Source organism: Salvia splendens, chromosome 16, assembly GCF_004379255.2.
Source record: "Salvia splendens isolate huo1 chromosome 16, SspV2, whole genome shotgun sequence".
NCBI lineage: Eukaryota > Viridiplantae > Streptophyta > Magnoliopsida > Lamiales > Lamiaceae > Salvia > Salvia splendens.
The window spans coordinates 17,696,699-17,707,353 of NC_056047.1; the positions used below are offsets into that span (position 1 = coordinate 17,696,699).

The 10,655-nt window shown below is 39.8% G+C and overlaps 2 protein-coding genes across 2 annotated transcripts; one reads left to right on the plus strand and one right to left on the minus strand.

Moving 5' to 3' along the window:
• The first annotated feature begins 3,647 nt into the window (after nucleotides 1-3,647).
• On the plus strand, nucleotides 3,648-7,776 carry LOC121771491 (TBCC domain-containing protein 1-like). Its single transcript, XM_042168277.1, has 9 exons — nucleotides 3,648-4,201; nucleotides 4,554-4,694; nucleotides 4,909-5,286; nucleotides 5,870-5,974; nucleotides 6,178-6,318; nucleotides 6,546-6,749; nucleotides 6,957-7,049; nucleotides 7,125-7,236; nucleotides 7,476-7,776. Exons 1-9 carry the CDS (start codon nucleotides 3,716-3,718, stop codon nucleotides 7,517-7,519), a joined length of 1,704 nt encoding a protein of 567 aa, XP_042024211.1. The 5' UTR covers nucleotides 3,648-3,715; the 3' UTR covers nucleotides 7,520-7,776.
• A 224-nt stretch (nucleotides 7,777-8,000) lies between these two features.
• Nucleotides 8,001-10,029, minus strand: LOC121771492 (squamosa promoter-binding-like protein 17). The gene is made up of 2 exons (XM_042168278.1): nucleotides 9,186-10,029; nucleotides 8,001-8,752 (listed from the first exon to the last, which is right to left on the minus strand). The coding sequence occupies exons 1-2, from the start codon at nucleotides 9,467-9,469 to the stop codon at nucleotides 8,149-8,151; spliced, it is 888 nt and encodes a 295-aa protein (XP_042024212.1). The 5' UTR covers nucleotides 9,470-10,029; the 3' UTR covers nucleotides 8,001-8,148.
• Nucleotides 10,030-10,655: the final 626 nt, after the last annotated feature.

Sequence of the window (10,655 nt, forward strand, 5' to 3'; positions counted from 1 at the left end):
CAGATCGAAGAGTTTTGATCGAGGTATGAAATTGGGCTTGAACCATTTTAAAAAACAAAACAAACTTATCCATAACCTCAGACTTATGCTTCATAAAATAAATCTAATTCATTCGTGTGCAATCATCAACAAATATAACAAAGTATCGAAAACCATTCCCCCCGACAAAAGGTGCGGGACCCCACACATCAGAGTGAATCAACGAAAACATAGATTGCATACGAGTGTTCGATAGTTTAAATGATTGTCGGTGGCTTTTTGCCAAAACACAAGTCTCACAAAAGAAATCAGCAGGAATAGAAAGGTCTCGGAAAAAGTAGTTTAAAGTAAACAGGGGAAGGATGTCCTAGTCTTCGGTGCCACAGCCAAATTTCTTGTCTCAAGGATCCGTGAGCCAGCATCGCACTACCATGTTGAGCTATCCCATCCACGTAGTAAAGTCCACAGTGCTCAGTGCCACGCCCAAGTATCCTCTTCGTCCGAATATCCTGTAAGATGCAGAAGGTAGGATGCATTAGAAGAGTGCAATTCAATTCCTTTGTCACATGACTGATTGACATCAAACGCTGAGATAAGGTCGGGACATATAAGCAGTTTTGGAGACGGAGTGTGGGAGATATTTCTATAGTCCCCGACCCTTCAACTGCAATTAATTCCCCACTGGCGGTCTTAATATAGGTTTTAGTGATTTTACTCATGCTAATAAAATCATCTCTGTTTGGGGTCATAGTATCGGTGGCCCCACAGTAAAAAATCCATCTTTTAGTCATATTTGTTCCCTTATTTACACGGAATGCAGTGGGTAATTTTTCTAATGCGGCAAAAGGGTTTTTTTATCACATAATCACATATATTGGGGCTAATTTTCGAGTTTTCAGTAAGATAGGGGTCAAAACATGATTTCAAGTAATCTAGGGGTCTGCCTAGCAAAAAACGAGGTCTAATTTCTAATTTCCGAGAGTTCATGGGGGAATTATTTAATTTACGGAAATTTCTAGGGTTTGGTTTAAAACCAAACCCAATACCTCCTTTCCCGATCAGCGCCGTCTTCTATCGTCCGGCGAAATTGCCGGCTCCCCTGATGCTGCCGCCGCCGGTTAAGACTTCTGGATTCATCACCGGTCCATGGCCGGCTGTTCCCCCACGACCTCCGTTCTGATTTCGGGGTTGTTCTTCTTCGGTGATTCCGACGGCTATCTTCGTCGCCATTGTTCGCTGCCTCTCCTCCCACCACTCGGGGTATTCTAGCCGTTTGAAACACGTTTCGTACGTGTGTTTGGGTTTCTGGCAGTGGGTACACCAAAGCCCCGATTTATCTGGGCGGTTTCCCGGTTGGCCGGTAGCTACAGCGGGACGCGGCGGTCCTCCACTCCGATATGCTGATCGTTGACTCTGTACAGCCAGTCCGCTCCCCGATTCCATCCCCAGATGATGTATCTACGGTATTCACGCCGATGGTTTCCGGGGTGGGGGAGGACGATGCCGGTGGCATGATGTGTCGTCGAGCTGCCTCCGTCTTCACCCACCCATATGCCGACTCTACTGATGGGTAGGGGTCCTCCTTGAGAATATCCCTCATGATCGAGTCATACTACGGGTTCAGCCCGGCCAGGAACTTGAATAGCCGTTTCTCATTCGAATGAGTTCAGTATTGTTCGACTCATTTGTCGCAGCATGTGATTGGTTGCTTCTGGCAGCGGTCAACGTTGATCCATAGCCCATGGATCCTCCGGTAATACGTCTCCAAGTCCATGTTTCCCTGTTTAATTGTGATGATTTTCTCCTCCAGATCATAGATCAGATATTTGTCTGCCTTGTTCTCGAACGTCACAGCAAGGCTATCCCACAGTGCCTTGGACGTTTGATGGTGAGCGAAATCGGCGATGATTTCATCTTCGATGTTGTCGACAATCCACGAGAATACCACCAAATCTTCTTCTTCCCATTCATCATACCCCTTGCTCCCTGGTTCTGGGGGTTCTTTCCGGATGTGTGAGTATGCACCTCGGCCGCCTATCTTGACTTTCATAAGTCTCGACCATATCGGGTAGTTTTTTTCGTTGAGTTTGAATGCCACAGTGACATTCTTGCTATTCTTCAATTTTGATGGTTCTGGATCAATTTTCGGTTTCGGTTCCTCCGTATCTGACCATTTCTTGCAGGATTAGTTATTCTGGTTCTTGGCTTGAAGGGGTCGGGATTGGTATTTTCTATGGCTATGATGAGATTTCTCTGAGCCGACATATAGCCTGCTCTAATGCCATGATAAAATAGATCGAATTTGGTAGAGAATGGATAATCATTTCATTGATTTAATATCATACATTAGGTACTATTATATAGGGCTAGGATGAGCTATACAAGGAAAACTAATTGATTTACATTGATTGATATCTTTTATCTTTGGCAGAGTATAATCTTGAATATCTCCGTGATTTTCGGTAATTGGGAGCATATTCCTCGTGATCCTCCGAGATCTTCTCCAACAAGTATTGTACTACAGTACTAGTGGAGTAATATATAAAAGTTTTAAGAATAAAAATAAAAAACAAAGGAAAAATAAAAGAAAAGAAGAATCACAAATGGTGGGCTTACACGTGCCCATATGTGAGTGGAGGTTTCACTGTTGTATTTCGACAAAAATTTGGTACTGTAGTGTGTTTCATAGATATAGAAAAAGTGTGTTTCATAGATATAGAAATAGATGAAAATGCTATAATATATATTCGCACTCTTTTTCGTTTGGACCCCCAAATCACAATTCATAATACTGGCATCCAATGCATTCATTTAACCTTGATGGATTTTTAATTTTTTATTTTGTTTCTCAATCAATAAGATTATACACTACTTTACATAATTCAAGACAAAAAAAAATAATATAAACCTTACTATAAGCTCTATAAAAGACATAGCTAGTTTTTATTACTCCCTCCGTCCCCTATTAATTGTCTACTTTGATTTCGGCATGAGTTTTAAAAAATGTAAATGAAAGTGAGTTGAAAAAGTTAGTGGAATATGAATCTCACTTTTGTATATTAGTTTTACAATAAAATGTGAGTAGAATATGAGACATACTTACTATTTATGGTAAAAAATGAAACTTAACAATTAATAGGGAATAGAGGGAGTAATTACTATTACTGATAACTATTTTAAATAAAAGTGATCAGGTTATATGAGCTTTCATTACGAAGTAGAGCACACACGAACATCTCACATAATTATATAACATAATTAGAGTTGTCCAAACATATACCAGGTATTATTCAACTTGGGCAATTGTCAGATGAGGGGTTAGATATTGGAGTCTCTATAATTTTGGATATTGAGTGTAGATTAATGCCTCATTATCTGATGTCTATTAGATTTAGGTTTAAACTTCTTATTGGAAAAAAGTTTTTGTATGCAATGATGGATTTATGCAATAACATAGCACAATCAACATATATCAACAACCAACTCATAGCTAAACAAAATTAATCAAGTCTACAATCCACAACAACACATATGACATGCTCATCCAGTCATCAAATCACTCAACAAACAAATAAATATAAGTTAATTAATGGTAATAAGGATGGATTAATTAGCTTCTTAATCTCAATTAAAATGTCTAATTATTTCTTAATAAAGAAACGACTCTACTAAGAAAATAGAATAACACTCAAACTCCCCAAATTTACAGTCATAATTTCATTCCTGCCGTCGCCCCATGGCAGATTCTTCCTCCTCCGCCGATAAGCCATCAGAGCCTCCGCCACCAGCCTCCGCCTACCACCTCCACCCGCGGCGCGAGCCCTTCGAGCATGGCCTGCTCCCAATCCCCAAACTCATCTTCACTGACGGCGCCCAGGCCCTGTCGCAGCTCAAATCAGCTCTCCTCTCCTCCGATTCCGGCCATCGGGTCAATTTCGACACCCTAGCTCGAGTCCTACAAATTCCGATTGACCAATCGCGCCTCCTAATCGAGACAATTTCATCGGTTTTACACGACGAGTCTGATCCATTGCTGAAAGCCGGAATTTCGAAGGAGATCGATGCAATTGGCGTTAATGTGTTTGATTTGCTCATATTTTTGTATATACAGAGTTACAAGAGATTGCTGCCGAAAGGACATAGGGATTCCGCAGCTGTTGCCGACGTCTGGCCTTCCACCTCCGCTTTCGATGGGTTCCTATCCGCCCTATCGCCGTTACAGGTGCTAATCCTTGCTAATTTTGGAATGTATTAGGTTTTTTCATCGTTGCTTGTAAATGCTTGATGTTGTTGTTTGATAATTGGGTCGCACCGGGGACTGGGAGAAGGAAATGGGAGGGGAGGGCCGCGGTTTTCAAACTATAGGTATGAATGCAACTGTATTCGGACCTACGATTTTTCATAAGTTTAAGTAGGATCACTTGTTGAAACCACTAATTAGCACTTGTAGACCTATTTGACAAGTGCTTGCAATTTTTGAAACTAAATTGGGATTGCTGTTGCTGGATGAAATGCAATGGTTTCCATCTTGTATGAGTGTAAAAGTAATGATGGGTGGCTGTTATCTACTGCAGTTGGTGCGCAGCAACAGTCGTAGGTTTATGCCATCTCAAGCTGATGAAGAGGTCCATCAGCTGTCCTATTTGCATAAGCACATTGGCAATATTCTTTCTCTCTTGGCAGATTCCAGTGAAGGGGAAGGTGATGACTCTCTGGTATGTGAATTTCGTTGTTGTGTTCTGCCATTATGTAGACTGTAGTGTCGAGTTCTTTAGATATGTAGTTGGTGAATGCTTCCATGTTGTGAGAAACAGTTTGCCACTCTCTTTTTAATCTTTTCAAACTTCTTTGGTGTCATGTGGTTTGATATTGAAATGCAACTCCTGATTTCTGTTGAAATGCTGAGTAATCTTTAATTCTCACTGATAGGTCTTGTCCATGGATAAATTTGAGCATCTTGGGTTTCTGATGTACTTCGGGGAGAAGGGAATTGCTAAAATCCCTTTGAGCCAAAGTACTCCTTTTTTCGCAAATTCAGATCCCGACATGCCTGCTGCTCCTGTTCCTGCATCACAAGTTCTCGACTGGCTTCTCCAAAGTATATCCTCAACCCAGGAGCATATTGCTGATAGAGTTTCCCCAAAGGAAAATGGGCCCAGTAGTTCTGATCAGGATGTTCAAATGGCTGATGTGGGCACTACTTCGTTAAAACCGTCAAGCAGTACAAGAGGTCCAAGTTTTATTGAGGGGGTCTCCAAATCTTCATGTGTTAAACAAGCATCTGATCTTAAGGGTACATCTGTAAAGGTGATTTTTTTTGTCAATTCCAGCTCGTTAACCCTCCATGATCTTACTTGCCTATTGTGATGCATTAGCAAAACCAATATTGTCTTAAGTTGTCCTTAATTATAGAACTACAGATCATGTGCACTGATTAATTCATATTGCAGTCTGCAAACTAACACACTAATGATAGGCTTATAGTTTGAGTATAAAGTGCAGTATGATGTGAGCTGAATTGTGCTTCTCCCTATTAAATGGATAGTGATTTAGCTCTTTCTTTACTTAGCATGAGATGGAACATGAATTGTAACTTCTATTTATAATTGATTTTTTTTGCTCCTTCACCTACTCCGCATTCCTCTTGACCTCGCATATGAAAAGAAGCAAAGAAAATTACATTTCTGTTAAAGTAGTCTTGCCTTCATGCTGAGGCTTGAGCCAAAGATTTATTATGAGCGAAAATCACTTTGCATGTGACTTAGCATGTGAAATCCTGATTGTGCTAGCTATGGTTTTGGTATGACCATTTTTACTCCCATGTGTTATATTCAATGAGGTGGAAATTTATTCAAGAGCTTGCCTCTTTGTGCTTGCTTTGTTTGTTCAGGTTGTCAATTGTCACGAATCAGTTATTTACATTTTGGCGCCTCTCAAATATGCAACAGTTTATGGATGCTCTGATGCAACTATTGTCATTGGGGCCGTGGGCAAGGTATTCATGAATATGTGTGTTGATATGGTATATGGCTTGGAATATTGTTACCGCTAAAGGCTATCTTGTCAATTTAATTGAATAAATGCAATTAAATCATGGCCAACTATCCATATGTATTATGATTGCTGAATTCAGTGCATAATGTGATATCTTTAGTATGATGCATTACACGTTGGTGTAAAAAAGTGACTCTCTTACAGGCCATTAGGGTTGAACACTGTGAACGCGTTCATCTGATTACTGCAGCAAGACGTATCTGCATATCAAACTGTCGCGAATGTGTATTCTTCTTGGGGGTTAATCAGCAACCTCTTATTCTTGGTGACAATCATAAATTGCAGGTTAACTTCATTTTAACTTGGTCTACCAAGTCGAATTTTTATGCTGAGTTATCATGGTTCAAATATTGGTTGGTCATGAGCTACATTAAACTACACATGCAAATATGTGGAATGAAACATTTTTGGATCCCTTACTTACCTTAAAAGAGTTCTTGGAGTAATATTTTTGTTAAATAGAGTGTTGGTTACAGGAATCCTCTTATTACTTTGAGTTTGATATTCAATAGGTGGCTCCATATAATACATTCTACTCCCAACTGGGGGAGCACATGAGTCAAGTTGGTGTAGACCCAAACATCAACAGGTGGGATGAATCCATTACACTTGGAGCAGTTGATCCACATGACTCATTATCACATCCTGCTGGTGTGTCAGATGCGCAAGCTGAATCTGCTACACGTGTGGACCCTGATCAATTTGTCGACCTTGTGGTACGTGCCATATAGTGGACTATCTAGGTGACCAAATATTGTTGAAGGGTGCAATATTCTAGTCCAAGTATCAGAATGTGGAATGCTATCTATAGGAATTAGTATTACCATTTGCCTGTTGTGGTTCTTACAGTATATGTTGGTCTTCAGTCCTTTTCATTTCATGTTAATTTCTGACACATGCTAATATCTTCTTGTCATCCTCAGATTCCAAATTGGTTGGAAGGCGATAAATCTGGTTCCACAAAAGATAACCCCTTCCCTTTACCTGAAACATACCTTGCATCTAAGCAGAAAAACGTACGTTCAAGTAATTTTATGTCATCTGGGCATTTATTGATATTGTGTTGATCATATGTTTTGTTGAACTCGCAGGCCAAAAGCTTGGATGAAGTAAAGAAAATATTGAAAGAATCTCAACTTGAGGAGAGCAGGAAACGCGAACTGTCAAGTGCTCTCCATTCATGTTTCAAGGACTGGTTATATGGTAATGTCTGGTTATATGTTGAATGTTTGCACAAAGATATTTGTCTTTTTCTTCAATATTTCATCCCTACATCTTGATATAGCTGAGTGCATTTTTCCTCCAAGAACTATTCTTTTCGTAATAACAATAGTTGGCATCACAATGTTCAAAGGTTTAGGTTTCCGCTTTCCTCCTAAAATTTGGTTTATTTGTTTATTCCCTAGATGCATTCTAATTATTGATTTTTCTATGAATTTCAGCATCAGGCAACATCCGGCAGCTTTACTGCTTACACGGTGAATAATAACAATGGCAAACCGACTGCGGCTGATTCCCTCTAGTTCAAGCACTTATTGCTTTTTTTTCCGATGCCAGTGGCTGCCGGGACTTGGATGCTGTCGAGTTTGCTACTTCTAAGGTTTGAACTGCAATAGAATACAACATATGGTCATCTTTTGTACCGTATTTTGTGACTGGATTATATGTTGTAACGGTAGAATACTACTCAAATTTCTAGGTATGTGAATTATCAAAATGAGGGTTGAATCTTATTAAGAGATACCTATGCAGGCTGTGTTCATATCTTTAATGGCGATTTTGAAGTATGTAAAGTAGAAATAGATAATTTCTACACTAATTACAAATTTTCATTTTGAGTTGAGAGCCTGGAAATTACCAAAAACATTAAAATAAATTATGACGTTAAGTATTTTTTGTAGCTTTGGTTACACTATGGAACTGGACCTAAAAGCCATCAAAATCGTGAATAGGATTTAATTCGATGATTAAATAAAGCTCAACTTAATTGCATAAATGCGAAACTGATTCACAACAAATAATTCTCGAATTGGATGACCAAGTAGTATAGTCTAAAAAGCACAACAAAATTAACAATCATGAGAAAAACACACAAGGAAACAAGGCTCAAAGTGACTAGTTCATGTGGTTGCCGAAAGAATCATAGCTACTGGAAGGCTCGAACTCATGGCGTGGTCCCTCGCCTGGCCGAGCCAACCCTCGGCCCATGCTGTAAGGACTACTGGTAGGGTCAGGGGGCATCAGCTCGTGGAGAGATTGATCACCTCTGAATTCCCAGGAGGGGTATCGACCGACCTCGGCTGTGCCATTGGTGGCAAGAAAGCTGCTGACTCCAAGATCCAAGACTAGGCTTCTCGAGCCCCATGGCTCGTTTGACAGAAGAGAGAGAGCACTGGTGGAGTCGGAGATCCCGCTGAAACAGTCCTCTGCAGTTGTTGTGGAGCCTTGCAGGAGAGAAGCTGCTTGTGAGCTCATCTGCCATGGAAGCTGGAAGTTTCCTGTGCTCGTGGATGAGTCCGGCCACGGATCTCTCCCACCGAATGCTGAGTAGGTGCCCAAGTCCGTCTCCAGACCTCCGGTCAACACCGAAGGAGAGAGGCTTGCATAGCGCGATGATAGTAAAGGGCCCAGAGGTGGCTTCCTCCTGCGCTCGTTGTGGCCAGCAAGGCGCCTCCGGCAACTCCTTTTCCCTTGGTCGAATTCGGGCAGTTGATGGAACCTGAAAAAGGCAAGAAAAATGTGAAGCTTATAACTAACACAACCAACAAATCCTAACCAAAATAGTTAAACATTATACTTGAACTACATTCTATAATTTACATTTCAATATTAGCAGTACTACATTTGTTTAGTTCTCCCATGAATCCACATAATAAAAACCAAAGTCCCACAAAATCATAGCCAATAATGCCCAGACAAAGAAAATGAAGATGGAGAGCCACATCACAACAAAAACAACATGAGTCCTAAAGCAAATGATTCAAAAATGTACATCACAATCGCAATCAAAAGCAGCAAACAGAATCAATTATTAGAACAGACCACAAAATCTTATCTTTGGCAAAAGCAAGATTATGCATTACATGTGTCTCTCACACACCACATAATAAAAAAAAAATTGAATCTTGAAAAAGGACAAAAGCATCTGAAACCTGCTGCACTGCTGGCAAAACCTTTGCTCAAGGCCAGCAACAATCACCATTGGCGACTTTGAGTGCATACCACAAACTTTATGCCTGCAATAATAAGCCTTGGAATCACTCAGATCTACTAAACACCCCTCCACCTGGCACCTAGGCGGCTGCACCACCGCAGTCCTCCCCTTCTTGGCCGGGGAGCCATTGATGGAGCCAGCCCCACCACCACCTGATGAAGAAGAGGAGGATGAGCCCTTTTCCATTTTCTTGAAGGCTACACCTCTAGCATCATATATCATGCATCAAGATGAATAAAGATTGGATTTTTATTTATTGGGAAAACAGTTGAGGAGGAATTGGAAAAGGGGTCAGGATAACAGTAGCTTTCTTGGAAATATTCAAAACAGAAGTATTGATTTTTCATGAAATGGGAGTGTGTGTGGAGTCATGGAGGTGGTGGCAGCTTGGAGAGTGTGAAATAGAGAAGCAGTGTTGCAGAAAATAATTGAGAAGAAAAGAACTAAGAGAGTTTCCTGGGGTTTTTGATTGGTTTTTAGACTTCTCTTTTGTGAACAATAATTCATCTGTCGTTTGCCTTTATTCTGCTCTGCTCCCTCTCTCTCTATTTAAAGATGACTACATTCAACCAGCTCTTTCATCTCTGTAATCTGTTGTATCTGAGGTCTACCTTAAGCTTCATTTATTGATATGGGTGAGTTCTTACTCATTTCAGTAGTGGGGGGCACTGAGCAAACCAGGATGATCTCTCTCTGTCTCTGTTTGAATGCCTGAGATCTATTTATATATATATAAGCAATTTCCTTGAACTTAATTATTTTGATAATACTCCATCCGTCCGCCATTATGAGTCTCATTTCTTGGCGTCACGAGTTTTAAGAAATGTTAAGAAAAGTGTATGGAAAAAAAATTAATAGAATATATGTCACACTTGTATATATTAGTTTTAAAAGAAATTTGAGTGGAATGAGTTAGTGGAAGGTGAGACCCTATTTCCATTTAAGGTAAAAGTGAATCGGGACTCCTATTCACGAATGGAGGGAGTAATTAATTAAGTTCGTATACGTATATTTGAATTTAGAATTATTACTATGAGTGAAAATGTGAAATATACATAGCTTTCAATATTTGATTATATTTGCGTTGGTGTGTGGATGTATGATACAAGCATTATTTAGGTTTCGCTAAATTAGAGATTTGCATATCTTTTTTATATACTCTCTCCGTCTCATAATAGATGATATATTTGCGTAATGACACGAGATTTTAGAAGATGTTATTTTGTGTGTTAGTAGGTGGAGAATCGACACGAAATAAAAATGAAAGTTATTAGCAGTCTTATTTTAATAAGTGGAAAAAAGTATTAAATGTTTATGTTCGCTTTGTATTTACGCATATCATTACGTTAGTACAAAAAATAACGGTGATTATGCAAAAAGTTAATTTATGTAATATGGTTCTAAAAGT

Excerpts from the sequence above, each read along its gene's own strand:
- LOC121771491 (XM_042168277.1), top strand. The coding sequence starts at position 3,716 with ATGGCAGATTCTTCCTCCTCCGCCGATAAGCCATCAGAGCCTCCGCCA. Across the intron at positions 4,202-4,553 it reads CCGCCCTATCGCCGTTACAG|TTGGTGCGCAGCAACAGTCG; the intron begins GTGCTAATCCTT and ends TATCTACTGCAG. Across the intron at positions 5,287-5,869 it reads TTAAGGGTACATCTGTAAAG|GTTGTCAATTGTCACGAATC; the intron begins GTGATTTTTTTT and ends TTGTTTGTTCAG.
- LOC121771492 (XM_042168278.1), bottom strand. The coding sequence starts at position 9,469 with ATGATATATGATGCTAGAGGTGTAGCCTTCAAGAAAATGGAAAAGGGC. Across the intron at positions 8,753-9,185 it reads TTTTGCCAGCAGTGCAGCAG|GTTCCATCAACTGCCCGAAT; the intron begins GTTTCAGATGCT and ends TGCCTTTTTCAG.